Here is a 16,951-nt window from a genome sequence, read left to right on the forward strand (position 1 = left end):
ACTGCAGCAACTATTTACAGATAGTTGCCTTTCACGGTCACTTTTGAATTCTTTTCCACTGCAAAATTCTGAGACCTACAAGTAAAGTGCTGTTTATGAGAATCAGACAGCAAGGCTGAATGCTATCTGATACCATCCACTCATTTGTTTTCAATTGCCCTTGACAGAACAATGTAGCAGTACAGAAAAACATGCCAGTACTGCTATGACGTGTAACTTTTAAAATCCCTGTTTCCATTGTTATCACTGCAGTCCAGCTCACGGCTTCAAGCATCACAGTGATGGTTGTCAGACGAAGTTTGCAACAAATAGTAGGTGGCTCAAGAGACTCATCTTCTGCTGGCTTCTCTAGATAGATGCCAGAGTAAAACAAAATGCATAGGCTGAAAAATGCATCCCATGTGAAAGACAAGGGACACTTGCAGTGAGTTTAATTAAGGTTACTATTACACCTGTGTAGACTTCCATTTAAATCAAGACTGTCTCTGAACATTTTCCCACAAGGGACATGCCTCAAATAACTACTTAGCATGTCAAGATCTTCTGAGAAAAACAAGTGGCTATCCTCCAAGTAACATGAAAAGGTGGTGGATTTAGCATGAGTGGAAAAAGTTGAGTATTTATACTAATAACACAAAACAGCTAGACACAGTGTATCCTACCTTAACATGAAGTAAATAGTGATCCCTCACTTTGCGGTTCAGTGCAGCAGTTGTTGTCAGTATTCCTTGCTGGTTAATCTGGAAAGTGTTTTCTTCATTTCCACTCAGGATGGTGAAGAGGAAAGGAGGACCATTGTGTGAAGAATCTTTGTCTGTCACCACCAGCTGCAGCACACTAAATCCAATAGGCTTATTTTCCTATAAATGTATAATGCAACCACATCAGCTTTGTTGTAAATAAGGATATACAGTGAGATTGATTTTTCACAACAGAAAAAAAAATCACTGTCAATCCAGTCAATCAGTATCAGTGAAATCAGAATGACAACATTATGAAAAAACACCACCCTCTGTTTATAATGACAAAAACAATAAAAGGCAGCACACACTTAAACATTATTTTTTTTACTTTGAGATTGTTAAAAGTAGCTCAGCCTTGTACACCTATTTCTACTTTTGGTCTGAATTAAAATTATAGTAGATTAATTACTTAGTTGTCAAAGATTTCAAATTTAGCTAAAACACCTGTTAAGAATAATCTAATGCCTTTTTTTGGGAGGACTACAAAAGCACGCTATTCTGTCTAACCCACTGTGTCCCTTATTATTGTTCTGACTACAGCTATGGTCTGGTTAAAATATGAAATCCTGGTTTAAAGGTTTGTATCATAAAATGTCAATTTTGCATCATGTGGATGCCCTAGGTTTCAGACACCTCACACACTTAGGTTTATCATGCATCTGATACACACATACAACCTTATCTAACAATCATAATACCTCTCCTAGAATATTTATGTTATGCTGTATTTACCAGATTTTTTATATACATATTTTAAATGTAAAAAAGTGTATTCCAAAGTACAACAATAACAAAATGCTATTCTTTCATGCTTGCAAAACCTAACAAGCATACTCTCTGTTCTTGAGAGATTAAGTAGGTGACATTCTGTCAAGTTAATTTTATCAGATACTGCAGCCTGGGCTTCTTTCTTTTTTCTTCCTTTTAAGCAAAGCAGACAAGGATCACAATTTAAAAATACAAATATTTACATTTTGACAACTAAGTTAATTTGGTTTTCATAATAGCTAAGCATATTTTCAACTGTGACCAAATTTTTACATTTCCAAGGTAACAGGAAATGCAGACCAGCATTCTTGGGCAACTCCTTCAGCTTCTTCTCCATGTCCCTTATACTGGGATGGGCTAATATGAATGAAAAATAAAACAAAATATCTTCTTTTTTAGTTGAGTAAAGGAAACATTACTAACATTGGCTTAAGACTGTATTTGGGGAAAGCAAAATACGTTCGACAACACACAAAAATACAGTTCTCACTTTAAAAAAAATAAATCATGACACCTTACTTGCATACTCTAAATGTTGGGTAGAAATGAATCCTCTTGTCCTCTTTTGGAAAAGTACCTTTACAAATCATGTACATGGTCTTGAACAGAAGTAGTACGTTTGGATGGCACGGCACTGTGTACCAGATAGCACTGCCTGATCCTTATTTATCTGTCGTACAAGGCCAGGCCAGGCACGAGTGACAGCAAAAGGACCCAAGGAATTGAACTGACTTACATTACCAGTATAGAGTTCTTAATGTGATTCTTTTGTTTCTTTCCATTCATTCTCTACTGGATTCAGGAAGAAAAGTACAGAAACTGTCTCTGCTATCTTTGCTTTAGTAGAGAGTTCTCTGAATCAGCCATCTGAGAATCTAGCCCACTACTAACATCCTAAGGTGCAAAATTAGTCAAAAGATTGGTATGTAGCCATACAAAATACTACTCCTGTTTTGTAATGCCTCTGATCCCAGAAGAGAACAATATGAATTAACTCCTGAGCTATGTGTCACAATGCAGAGTATCTGCTTCACGGTAACACATACCTAAATATCTATTCCCAAGAAGTAACTCGAAGATCAAAAATAAATAGAAAATTATGTATGATGTTAAGGACATTGTACATATGAATTCAATGTATCATAGATATACACATACACATGTGAAGTACATAAAAAGGGCACACTCTACTTGCAAAATAAGTTTCTACATAGACTGCATAACATGGATTTTGTAACCCTTAATACTTGTTCAAGCAGGCAGTATCACTGACAACATTAATTAAAAACACAGTAAAACAAAATGGAAATATTAAATTTATCTTATCTTGCAGAATATTTAAAGTCACAAATTAACACTCAAATAATATTTTTTAATTACTAAAACTTTACTGTATGTGTTTAGTTTACCTGGATGATAACGCTATAGTTTCCTTTTGAGAACACTGGAGGATTGTCATTTACATCAGAAACATCAATGTTAACTGTGGTTGTATTATGTCTAGGTGGGTTTCCATTATCTGAAGCTTGAACTGTCAAAGTATATCCTGAAATCTAATAAATAATAATAATAATAAAATCACATATTCAATGAAGAATAAAGAAAGAATAACAAACTCAGCTTTTCTTTTAAGAAATATTTTAGTGCAACCCTCCATTAAAGCCTGCCTTTATATATTTAATCCTTTCTCTCCCCTTGCAGATGTCCCCTACCTCTCAACCCCAGAAGGCATTGACATAAATAGGTGCTTTCACTTCTGTTATGGCTGTAATAATTTTAGAATGTTTGAAATATTAATTTACAAATATATCCAAAAATGGTGGTTATCAAAAGCAAATACGTAATTAAATCCCCACTGCTCAAAAAGTATAGAAAACTTACCTTTTCTCGGTCTAGAAGTTTAGTGACTTTTATTTCACCCCTGGTAGGGTCAATTGTAAAAGGATTTCCCTGATTGCCATCTATAATTGCGTAGTGAATATAGTTGTTGGAAGGTCCATCAGCATCATCTGCCATAACCTAAGGAATATTATAGGATCATTTAAAACAGTCTAAGTATATTCTATAATTTTTCAAACAAACTCATCCTGAAGATGATCATAGCTGGTTTGGTCTAACATATTATGTAGTTCTCAGGAGAAACATCATAGTATTCTGAACATATTATTATCACTTAATTTTCAGAATGAATTCAGAAAATTATTTTAAGTCCTGTTCTGATGAGGAGAAAAAAAAATATACCACAAAATAATATACTTCCCCACAGCATTTCATGTTGCTGGTTCTGAAAATTCTTCAAAATATTTTTCAGTTACTCAGTGGCAAACTTATCTATTCATTTATCCCCATTCTCAAATCAATATTTATTCCTTCAAGACTGAAAGTATGATTGTTATGACAGCGTATTTCAAGGGAAAAAAATGACAATACGTACTGTAATGACTGACTGTTCAAGCACAGCATCTTCACTGATTACTGCAGTGTAGGTGTCTTGGCTGAACACTGGAGTATTGTCATTGATATCTGTTACATTAATATTCACTGTTACAACATCACTTAATGAAGGTGTGCCTCCATCTGTGGCTTCCACTGTCAAGTAATACTCATGAGAACTTTCATAATCCAAGCTTTCAATGATAAAAATGGCTCCTATTGGAGAAAATAAGACAAAACCATAGAAATTCCACTGTTACTGTAGTATTATATATTGAAACTTCTGATTTTGTTCTGATGAATACTCAGCTTCTTCAGGGCTCAACTTGTCCCTGTAAAGCTAGAGCTACACAGTGAGATAATCAGGCTTTACACGTTAAAAAAAAATCAAAAATTCCTGCCAGTACCACAAAAGATTCTTATAATTTAAAACTACCTGGCTCACATTATATAATTAAAAAAGAATAAAATAATGAAGAAGTTTAGAAAATGTCCTTTTCAATATTTTCAATTACAATTAACCCAAAATACAAAAACACCTTAGCTTGTCTTTCCTTGTGACCAACATTAATTTCAGGTATTGAGAATACGAAGGATACTCCAGTAACAGAAGTGCCTGATCATGATTTTGATTGATAGAGATACCTGAGTTAAAATGCGAGCTCTTAACCAAATAGTTAAAATAGTTCAGTTGCTAATATACACAATAATTTACAGCTGGAAGAGTGTTTTCCTGGAATCGTCTTTCAAATATGTGAAGAAGTTAAACTAGCAAAGTACTACACTACTGCACCAGTGTGCACACTGGAAAAAGCATTAGGAAGAATTACAATTTCTGTTGCACTGGTATAAATAAATGCTGTTAACTTTGTTAAAAAAGTCATGATTTCTACCCAAAAGTATTGTCATTAGTAGGGCAAATTTTTCCAAAGAACCTAAGTACTTCCAGAGACTAAATCTGATTAACACGCAAGCCTAAAATCTCCACTGTTACGCTGGATATACGCTTGAATAGAATATTCCAATCTCTCTTTAATGCTGCATCAAACTCCTCTAGAATTACTGTCTTTGTAGGCCAATGAGTATTTTTCCCTGCCAATTTAATTTCTGATCTTTCTTTTACTGAGTCTGGCCACTCATTCTGATTACATGGCTTTTGTGAAAAGACTATTATGCTTCTATCATTACAAAACCATGTCTTTCTCCCTGGATGGGGAACATTCCAGCTAGGAAACCTTTACTCTTGCCAGCTGTATTTTAGAATCATACAATATCCTGAGTTGGAAGGGACCCACAAGGATCATCAAGTCCAACTCCTGGCTCCACATAAAACAACCCAATAATCAGACCATGCATCTGAGAGCTTTGTCTGAATGCTTCTTTAACTTTGATAGGCTCGGTGCTGTGACCACTGCCATGGGGAGCCTGTCCCAGTGCCCGACCACCCTCTGGGTGCAGAACCTTTCCCTAACCCCCAGCCTGATCCTCCCCTGTCCCAGCTCCATGCCGTTCCCTTGGGTCCTGTCGCTGTCCCCAGAGAGCAGAGCTCAGCGCCTGCCCCTCTGCTCCCCTCCTGAGGGAGCTGCAAGCCTCCCCTCAGCCTGCTCTGCTCTGGGCTGGACAAACCAAGGGACCTCAGCCACTCCTCGTATGTCTTGCCCTCTAGACCCTTCACCATTTTCACAGCCCTTCTTTGGACACTCTCTAACAGTTTTATGTCCTTCTTATATTGGAACACCATAGCTACACACAGTGCTTGAGGTGAGGCTGCACCAGCCCAGAGCAGAGCAGGACAATCCCTTCCCTTTCCTGGGGTGAATCAGGCCCAGCACTGCCAGCCAGGTGTTATATAGATCAGTCAGGTTATATGGATCTGTGTCTATGAATCTAACCTAAATAATAATAACAGCAATAAATGAAGTTACTATTCTACATTCTGTTGCACTCGTTTAGTAGGCATCCTATCAAAACAGGTAAATAGACAGTAGCGCTGGCTTCACAGCCAGGATGGTGGTATGGATGATGCATATAGATTATGCATTATATATTTGGATGAATTATTGCAGAACATAGTATAAGCGCTATTCTTGGTGAGGCTAACATATCCTTTCAGGATAAGCATTGCAGTAAGACCAATTGCAATCTGTTACCTGTTGTTGACTCAATACTGAATTTTCCATGTTCGTTCCCACTGGCTATTGAGTATGTGATTTCAGCATTGGCTTCAATGTCCCTGCTTGCAGCGTAGATCTGCAGAACTTCAGTTCCAACCAAAGTGTCTTCTGATACACTCGCACTATATTCCCTATGCTCAAATACAGGTGGGTTATCATTTATATCCAAAACGGAAACTATGAGGCTACTTGTGGAAGAAAGTCTTCTAGGTAAACCTTCATCTGTAGCTTTCAAAATCAGAGTGTACACAGCTTGTAACTCCCGATCCAAAGGCTTCTCCAACCGGATGATTCCTGAGAATTCATCGATAGAGAACTGGCCCTCTGCAGAGTTCACCAGTGAATAATGGATTTTACGGTTCATCCCTGCATTTTGAAAACATTGGCAGAGTTTGAATCAGCAGTCAAAATACACCAACATAATAACAGGTCTGATAGCTATAGAAATAAAATATGCATGTTAAATACTGTCATTCATGCTAAAGTAAATTTCAACAGGAGTTAAAGGCTCCTGTCAAGGCCAGAATGATTTCCAAAAAGATGTAATTAATTAAAAAAAATTAAGCTAACACTTCATTGCACCAGTTTTCTGCCAGACAAAAAAATATGAAGCATGGTTCTGCTTCAGTCACAGTACTAGCTAATATGAAACGATTAGTAATACAAATCTAATTATAACTTTAGAACAACAGCATCTGCTTAGCAGGCTTAAAAAATAACACAGGAGGATATGGAAGAGTTCGGCGGTATCAAATAACTAGACATCATTCCAGTAAGTTTATTTAAGAACTATAACCCAAAATTAACAGGAACGTCATTTCTGGCAAACACTGCTGTAAAGCAGAGCAAACAAAAAGCCTACAGGGTTTTGGACCAAGTATTTTGCTCCAGAGTCTCAAAGAGTAGTGAAGTGTGAAAACATCTGTCTGCTGCCTTTCAATTCAGCAACCTAGCTATATCATAGCACAAAGCAGGTTAGTTGTTTCAAGAGACTAAGGCAACTATTAATTATGTGATTAATAAACTGCTGATATATGGAAATCATACACTTTTAAATACTTTATGCTGTTTTGTTCTTCCTTCCAAAAACAAAGCCTAAGAACAAATTCTACATGTATCTAAAGTCATTTTCAGTTCACACTCACTTAAATAATTATAACTAAACAGTGATGAAAGAGATAGCAAAAATCTTAATGGGCAGCATATGCTTTTAGAATAGAATAGAGTAGTGTAGTTTGAAGTGGCCTTCTTAAGAACTTCTTAAGATCATCTACTCCCTACATAAAATTTCAATTGACCGGTTATCTTTATGGTGTGATCATTAATGCCATTCCTGAGGAACGCACATTCAAAATCTATGAATAAATATTTACACAAGTATACTTGGTCTTCTTTCACTTACATCAGGAGTAAAAGGATGTAACTGACCATAACAGTTTACCACACAAAAAATAACCTAAATTTTGTCTCCTTCCTCCCTCTTCTTTTTAACAGAAAGAGACAAAAGGGATGTTTTCCAAGTCACTCACATATGGATGTCAGGTGTTACATGCTTTAGTAGACCTAAATATATCTTTCAGGAGTCTAGTCCTGAGATGTATTGAAAATCTGTCAGTTCCACTGAAAGACTTAACACCTTTCAGGGTAAGCCTAAATAAACATTACTGTAACTTTGAGACCATGACAAAAGTATTGGTCAAAGAATGCATACCTGCATCTGCATCTGTTGCCTGCACTCTTGTCAAAAGGGTTTTAGGCTCTGTGTTTTCAAATACTGTAATGGAGTACGGATCAGCTGTAAACTCTGGGGCATTATCATTCACATCTTCCAGAGTAAGAATAATATTAGCCTGGCAGAATCTTCCTCCTCCATCTGTGGCTTTCACTAGAAGGTAATAAACTGCTTGCTGCTCACGATCAAGTGGCATTAATGTTTTCAATTCACCTATAAACAGATAACAAATATAAGTTAATACAAGCTGCAAAAATCAAGTATCTTTAATATGCTCTCTTCTAAAATCTTTGTACCCAGAAAAACAAAACAACAATTTTCTTTTTTAGGATAATTTAATCAGTGGCTAAGTCAGCAGCTGTACTGCACTAATAAGTTCCACTTTGGACAAAGCATGTTATTAGCCTGCCTTTTGTGCTTGAAGAGATTAAATACTAAAACCCTTAGCTTTTTTTTTTTCCTAAATTCTTCTGAAAAAAGAATTTAGCTAGAGTAAGAATACCCAATAGGCCAGAGATAATGTGTGCACAATCATGAATTAGTAAGTTACTATGTAAAGAAAATTAAAATATGAGAACACAGGTTTTAATAAAATGCAAAGTGAAGTCCTGGGCTATTTTGTTGTGTTTCTTCCACAGGTATTGACTTGGCCCTCTCCTCTAACATTTAATGAATAAACAGAGCTATTCACACCATCAAATATAACATGCTGCTACAGAAAAATTTCTAGAAGTCTAACACATACTTTCTTACCCAACTGACAGAAAACATGATGACAGGCATAAAGTGTAGTCATTGTCTTCTTTTGACTGATTAAAAAAAGTATTCTGAAATGTTGTTTGCAAGTATTCTAGCCCCAACAATTCTGAATTTATGTAACAACATGCAAGCATAGCACAGAGGTGACAAAGTCAACCCCTATGAAATAAAAAGTGAACATTGCATTGACCTACCTTATAACCCAGAAGATATGAATGCCATGAAAACCAAACAAATCCAGGGAATTTAAAAGTTTATCTTGCTTTTAAAATGATTCCAGTGAAATTGGAGGCAATTTTGGTATTTACTACAGAAAGGAAATGTGTTGCTCATTCTAACCTCAGCCTATTTAACATACCAAACCAAATGATGTCAAAGAGAGAATCTGAATTAAGATATTCTCAGTTTACAAACTATGATTGCTACTAACAAAATATAAAAAGCACAACATTCATGGTGTACTTTTACTCCAGTCCCTTCTGCATGAAGTTTCTGGCTTCTGGGAAGTTACCTTATTTACTCTTTAGTTCCTTGTGTTTTAACACTTGCCTTTTCCCTGACTTCTAATCAATATATTATTAGTATTTGTACTAGAAACTCACAATTTAAATAACAGTTACATAACAAACTCAACCATAATGCAAAACTTAAAATACTGACCTTTATGCATGTCTTAATGTAATCATATAACATTTTATAAAATTACATGATAATTACAATTTTGTGTGCATTATTACCTGTGTCTGGAGTGAGTCCGAACTTCTCTGCTCCTGTGCCATGCAATGTGTAAGTAATTTCTGCATTGGAACGAATATCTGCATCTGTAGCAGATACCTGCATTATGAGTTTACCAGGAAGGGCATCCTCTGGAACAGTGTCAGTGTATAAAGCCTGAAAGATTTTAAAATTTCATTGAAGGACGTAACACGTAGAGTAAGTAGGGCTTGGAAAGGGGATGGAAAGAATGACAGATGAGATAATATTCTGTTTCAATGTTTGGAAAAACATGAAGTGAACTGGAGAATGAAATACCTGAAAATGATAAGGGCTTATGATTTTCCAATTAATTACCTCACATTTATTAAATTACACATAAAGCTAATTATTACTGAAACCACAGGGACTCTTGGGTGTCAATGCATAGTTAAGAACTCTAACCACTTGTCACTGATTAACTGCTAATTAAGTACATTCCCAAGGTAGGAGTTCTGAATTTTTGGCAATTTTTTCCTCTTTCAGTAAATCAACTTGTCTAGGTCTGACTCAATCTAGAAGAAACTGACGTCGATCTTTTATGTAACAGTGCATGAAATACAAGCTTCCAGTTTAAAAGTCTCTGAGCACTCTAACAGTTCATTTAAATGAGTGATGTAATTTCAATTAGGACTGAGACTTATAACACCAATATTATCAAAAGAATAAAGCTAAAAACACTGACTTTCCAGTTTGTATTTAACTACAATAATTTGTATGTAAGTGATCACTGACTATTAAAAAGAATCAGTCACTGTATACTTGATCCTTCCTAGGACAAGAAAAGATTTTGTCTTTCTACCCAGTAACATCAAATCTGTGCTCAACAAGACAGCTATGAAGAATCCAAGCATGCTAAAAAAAAAAGCTATGAAAATCTAGGCGTTTCTTATAATGTAGTCATACTTCCCCCTTCTTGTGTTTGTTTTGTTTTGTTTTTTTCCTCATTTTCCCATTCTCCACCTTTCATATCTGTTTTTGCAGACTATCAAATGTGGTAAAGTAGATAGCTTAGTAAAAAGAAAACGTTTATGGATTACAGATTTTTGATGTTGCTGAGTGCATCTGCAGGAAAACATTCCAGTCTTTTCAGCTCGTCTACTCTTATCACAAATACATCAACTAAGTGATGGTATGTGGCTTTCTTTGGCTTTGCTTCCTTCAGAAAAAAGAGCATGTAACCTATAATGGCAGTAGCTTAGAGCAATTCATATTTGGGAAAGCATGCACTAACACAGGAGAAATGAACTAAAATACTCCTCGTACTCTTTTAACACCCAGTAAGTGTTAAAATTGTATCAATGAATTGTTGTTGTTTGCTTTTTTTTTTTTTTAAACAGAAACTTGTCCATTGCTTTCTTTGACAGCAGTACTAGTCCAGTATCTTAGTAGTCCAAAGCTCTGTTACCAGCATAAAACGTATACCTGTTTGTATCCTGAGAACTCCTGAGAAGCAGTTTCAGCTAAAGTGTGCTTACATTTTACCTACAGAAGCAGCTGGACGCGGAAGATAGAAGACTGTGCCTACCTTTTCACAAACAGGACTATTATCATTGGCATCAAGGACTTTAACCTCCACCACAGCTCTAGTTGCAAATGTCCCATCAGTTGCTGTAATATTTAGAAGATAATTGTCCTTTTCTTCCCTGTCCAGGGGCTTTTTCACATAGACTTTCCATTCATTCTGTATATTTTCAACAGCAAACTGTCCCAAGGGATCACCTCCTAAAATATGAAAAGAAGCATTTAATTAAAGACAAGAGGGAGAATGTTGCTCCATCAACATAGTTTTTGAAAGAAAAAATCCAAATGCAATCAAGCAGCCACTTTCTGTGGCTTTATATGGAAAGAGCTTCATTTTTCAGGTAGATATAGTCAGTAGATGGCTCATACAACAAACCCAACTGCTGCCAATAGGATCTATAAAAATCAATATAGAAATTCATGTAGCATTATAGATAACATCATAAGACACTTACACAGAAAGAATAACATTAGAATACTCCACTGGAAAGCAATACTTATTTTACAATATTTCTTGGATTCCTTGTTTAACTGCATCATTGATTTTAGTGTAAATCTATATTTCTTAATAAAATGTGATATATAGGAAGCAAACAAAAAAATTAGGAAAGCATGTTAAGCAAAGCACATGCCAAAGAGAAAGTCAAAGACCTGTTTTCTAAAACTCTTCTTCCCCTCCCCTCCCACCCCCCCAAAGTCCTTATTTCATTTTAAGACACACACATTCTTTCTCTGCAGCTACATGATTTCCAGTGTTCTTCAATAATTTGAAGGATTAAGTTATACCGCACTTCATTCCAGGACTACTCAAATGATTATTCTGACATTACTCAAAAAGAGTTACCTGTAATGTAGTAAGAGACTTGTCTATTGGCTTCTTCTGTATCAGCATCGGTTGTACTTAAGATGGCAATTACTCCACCAGGAGGGTCATCCTCACTGACTGTTCCTTTATATATCTCTGCAGTAAAGCGTGGAGGATTGTCATTCACATCTGTAACAGTAACTTCAACCACAGCCATAGAAGACAGCTGAATTTTTTCACCCCGATCAGATGCAACCACTGTTATTTTGTATTTGTCTCGCTTCTCATGGTCAAGTTCTTTGAGAGTCGTAATCCAGCCAGTTTCCATGTTTATGGTAAAAGACTCTATAATGTCCAGTTCTTGAGAAGGATCTAAGCTGTAAGTGACCTGCCCATTGAGTCCTGAATCTGAGTCAGTGCCTTTAACTTGGATGACTCTTGTTCCAGCTGGCATGTTTTCTACGATGAATGCTTCGTATGGATTAGACTCCAAAACTGGTTTGTTATCATTTGCATCTTTTACCTGAATGCTTACCTCTACTGTGGAAACAACATTATAATCTTCATTTGTATACTGTGCTAGCACTGAGAATTGGTACCACTTAGTTGTTTCATGATCAAGATTCTTCTCAAGTTTCAACCTTCCAGTCTGTCGGTCAATCACAAAAAAATCATCTCTATTGCTTTCAGGAGTGTTTCCTTTAATCAGACTATATACCAAAGTCTGATTATGCTCCGCTTTGATAACATCTATCTCAGTTCCAATTGGAATGTCCTCGGAAACGGTGTAAGAATAAAACGGTTCTGAAAATTTTGGAAGAGGCACTTCTGGTGGTAGTATTCTAACATAGACAGGAACAACTGACTCTTTCTGGGGGGATCCACCATCGACTGCTCTAACAAAGAAGGTTAGAAACTCATTTTCTAATCCAATTAAGCTTTCTTTTGTAGTAATGATACCAGACAATGAATCAATTTCTAAATTCTCTTTAACATTTTCAGACTCTGCTTCAATAGCATATGTGATATCTGCATTTGTACCCTCATCAGCATCAGAAGCCCAGATTTTAATGACAGAAGTACCCCGTGGAACATCAGATCCAATATTTACTTCATACTCTGTTGCTCGGAATTGAGGAGCATTATCATTGTCATCTGTAAGTATTACATTGACTGTACAGAAAGCGACTTTTCCTCCTGAATCTTTGGCCATTAAACTAATGGCAATAACTTTTTCTGCTTGTGTTTCACGGTCAAGCTTTTCAGAGGTAAATATTTGCCCTCTCTCATTTGTATAAAACCTATCTTTGGCAAAGTCATTTACAATGTGGTAAGTGATGTGGCCATAAGTACCAGAATCTTCATCTGTTGCTTTAACTTCAGTCACCAAAGTATGCAATGGAGCATTTTCAGCTAGTTCAACCTCATACTCATTCTGGCTGAAAACAGGGCTGTGCATATTGGCACTGGTTACAGTTATATGAACTTGGGCTGAACTTCTGAAAACCCCATCAGAAACAGACACATTAAGATTGTAATGTGACTTTAGCGTCTGTCTGCGTAGGTTTGAGACAGTGATAATGCCAGTTTTACTATTAATTACAAAATTCTTTTGGTCATTGCCTGTCAGAATGGAGTACTCCAGCTTGTCAACATCTGAACTATCTGCATCTGAGGCTTGCACACATGTCACAAAATGTCCACGGGGAGCCAGTTCACTAATTTTAGCTTCATAAAGCAATTGGTTAAAAAGAGGGGGGTTGTCATTGAGATCAGTTATATCAACAGTTACAATAGTGTCACTGCTCAAGGGCAGCATGCCACCATCTATTGCCCTTATTAGTAACTTGTGTTGCTGAATTTTTTCATAGTCCAAAGTTCTTGCTGTGAGAATGAGTCCAGTGCTGCTGTCTATGTGGAAGTAGTCATGACTTTCACTGTTATCCTCAACCAAATGATAGGAAATCCCCCTATTTGTTCCAGAATCAGCATCTGTAGCGCTCACTTGTACAACAGATGTTCCAATGACAGATGCCTCAGAAAGGGTTGCAGTGTAAGACTGCTCTGCAAACACAGGAGGATTATCATTGATGTCTTCCACTATTATGTCTACAAACACATCAGCATGTGCCCCAGTTAGAGAGTCTGTTGCCCGAATACTCAGCTTGTAGGCTGGATGAGATTCGAAGTCAAGAGGGGCAACGACATTTATAACTCCAGTGTTGAAGTTGATAGTGAATTGATTGAAAGGATCTCCATCTGTGATGCTGTAAAACACTTTAAGTCCTTCTGGGCTGATTGCTTGTACATGTACAACAGGACTATGGAGCTGAATGTTTTCTGGTATCTCTGCACTGTAGAAAGGCTTTTCAAAAACTGGCATAGCTTTATTCATAACTGTAATTGGGACTATAACTTCAGCAGAAAAAGCAGGTTCTCCTCCATCTTTTGCCACTACTGTGATCAGGTACTCTTTATTTAGTGTGTCTGGTTCAAACTTCTTCTTCAGTGAGATTTCACCAGTTGGATCAATTTGGAAATGTTCATGATGTTCTTTAAGATAGTAATGTACCTCTCCATTTCTGCCTGTATCTTTGTCTACAGCAGTGACACGTCGAACAACATGGCCTACTTCAGCATCTACTTTAACAACAGCATAATACGGAAGATTAACAAAAAACGGAGCGTTATCATTTACATCTTCCACTGTCACTTTAACTACAATATGTGCAACAACTGATGGTTTATGTTCCTCTGTCACTTCTATGACCACATCAAAAGATTCTTGCTGTTCACGATCAAACGGTATTCCTGTTGTTGAAAGGACTCCTGAAGTTGGGCTTATTTTAAATCTGCTGTCTGGATTTAGAATATGGTAAAACAAAGGCTCATTTATTTGATTCCCTATAGCAGTAACCACAGCTATTGTTTTTGCCTCGGTGGAATTCTCCTGCACTGTTGCAGAGTAAGAACTCTGTGTGAATTTCAGCTGGCTTGTCTTGCTTTCTTTCACATTAATTTTTACAGATGCAGTGCTTGCAAATCTGCCATCAGATGCTCTCACTGTTAATTCATATCTGCTTCGTAACTGAGTTGTATTTTGTACTGTTATATCTCCAGTCTTAGGGTTTATTGCAAATTTTTCTCCAATGTTGCCATCGATAATGGAATAAATTAATTGTGAAAAAATGCCTGAATCAGCATCAGTGGCATTTACGCTGATGACTTTCACGCCTTTATAGGTTGGAACCAAAATGGATGCCTCATACAACTCTCTTGAAAACACAGGAGGACAATCATTGATGTCAATTACATAAATAGTAACATTAGCTGCATATTCTGCATATAAACGTGGTATCCCCATATCATGTACTTGAACTGAAAAGTGGAAAATGTTTGTCTCCTCGTAGTCCAGACTCATTACTGTTCGAACGGCACCAGTGCTAGAATCAATGGCAAAATACTTGCGGACAGATGGTTCAACAATTTGATAAACAAGCAAAGCATTTGATTCTTTATCAGCATCTGTAGCTCGAATTACTAATGGGACATTCTTGTCAGTTAGAACCACACTGTTAATTGAAGCTGATTCACTGATGAGTCCTGTATATTCAGCCTGCATAAAAATTGGTGTATTGTCATTCTCATCGCGAAGATGGACCAAAACAGTTGCATTAGTGGACAAGCCAGCCATGTTTGTTCCCTGCACAGTCAATGTGTAAATGGGCAAAGTTTCAAAATCAAGAATCTTCTGAGAAACAATGACGCCTGAGTTGGGGTTGATAGCAAAGGCATCACCTATATTACCATCCTTTATTTCATAAATGACTGAAGACTGACTGTATGCTGTAACCATTCCAACAAAACTGCCAATGCTGGCACTTTCACTAATTTCTGTAGAATATTCTTTGGCTGTGAATTTTGGTGAGGCATTGTCAGAAACTGTAACAAATATGCGCACAGATGTCACTTCACTCATTGGAGGATCTCCTTTGTCTGTAGCTTTTACTATCAAGTTGTATTCTTCCTGGTTACTACGATCTAATTCCTTTGCAATTTTAATCATACCCAAGATGGGATCTATAAAGAAGGAATTTCCAATATTGCCTATGAGAAAAAAAGAAAATTAAGATAAAGGTATATACAAATTAAAAAAACAAAAGTTTATTTGGCCATGTACTAAAACAGACAGAGAAAATAAAGACAATTTTGTTTAACAATCATTCGTAAGCTCTCAAAGTTTTCTGTAATGAAGAGCTCGCACTAATTCTAAGTTTATTTGCGGAACCATAAAAAGTTAGTAGAGCTATCCAAGACTTGAAAATAAATGCAAAATATTTTCCATTAAAAACAAAACAAAACAAAAACAACTCAAAAGATGGCAAGTACTCTGCAAATTTCCACATTATAAATTATTTATTTTCTTTAAATTATCTTCGTAACTGAGTTTGTGCATAAGCCCACTTAAGTATCTACTGAAGTTGAAAAAATTATGTTCATAAATTAACATTAGTGGAACACAAGTTAAATTTCATGATCTAAAATAACTAGACTGTTCTGAAAAATTGAAATGTTTTAATGATACGTTAATTGTCATCATGTTAATTGTTTAAGCATTAAAGCACTGCTTCAAAATTAATCTTTCTGAACTGTATCAAAAGTTGCATTTCTAATTTCATATTAATACATAGGCAAGTTATTCCTTGTGATGAAGTATTAGGGAAAAAAATAATACTACCTGCTAATTATTGCCAGCTGCCACTTGATAAACATTTGTTTTCTTTATACTTCCAAATAAAAAGAACACACAGCACACAATATTCAGCTCATGTACTAAATACAGTGAGTTTTAACATTTTACTTCCTTAAAATTTATGTTACTAAAGCCATGCTCTCAGCATGGAAAAAAATTTTAAGAACTTCTGAGTTATGCATACAAGTAGGCAAAAGATTGTTGGTCTTTTTTTTTTTTTTTTTTTACGTGGAGGCTCTAAACACAGTGGCATTCTTAGAATATCCCATTACAAATCTAAACAGTAATTACAAACATTTAAGGAATGTTCCTTCCATAAGCTTAGAACATCAATTATAATGCTTTAACCTCCCGGCCCTATAAAATAACCTAACCTAAGTCTTACATTTACTCCTATAAAAAGCTAGAAGAAATGAAGAGAACAGGGTTTAACTTAATTTTAGACAGTGTGCATACACATATTTTTCTTACAATGTTTTGGCATTGATAAAACAAGAACTACTAAAC

The 16,951-nt window shown here is 36.1% G+C and overlaps 1 protein-coding gene across 7 annotated transcripts in view; it reads right to left on the reverse strand.

The window, feature by feature from the left end:
- The window catches only part of FAT1 (FAT atypical cadherin 1), a 109,606-nt gene that overhangs the window by 17,396 nt on the left and 75,259 nt on the right, over window positions 1–16,951 (reverse strand). For all 7 annotated transcript variants that reach the window (XR_011096312.1, XM_068681451.1, XM_068681449.1 and 4 more), the window contains 9 exons: window positions 11,731–15,798; window positions 10,891–11,087; window positions 9,347–9,500; window positions 7,830–8,063; window positions 6,095–6,484; window positions 3,946–4,160; window positions 3,393–3,530; window positions 2,921–3,064; window positions 663–860 (listed from right to left, as the gene is read on the reverse strand). Coding sequence is in view for 6 of the 7 variants with exons in the window: in XM_068681451.1 (XP_068537552.1) it covers window positions 663–860; window positions 2,921–3,064; window positions 3,393–3,530; window positions 3,946–4,160; window positions 6,095–6,484; window positions 7,830–8,063; window positions 9,347–9,500; window positions 10,891–11,087; window positions 11,731–15,798 (5,738 nt within the window). In the remaining variant the exon portion in view is untranslated. The remainder of the gene's footprint in view (window positions 1–662; window positions 861–2,920; window positions 3,065–3,392; window positions 3,531–3,945; window positions 4,161–6,094; window positions 6,485–7,829; window positions 8,064–9,346; window positions 9,501–10,890; window positions 11,088–11,730; window positions 15,799–16,951) is intronic.

The sequence above is a fragment of the Anas acuta genome, chromosome 4 (genome assembly GCF_963932015.1).
Source record: "Anas acuta chromosome 4, bAnaAcu1.1, whole genome shotgun sequence".
Classification (NCBI taxonomy): domain Eukaryota; kingdom Metazoa; phylum Chordata; class Aves; order Anseriformes; family Anatidae; genus Anas; species Anas acuta.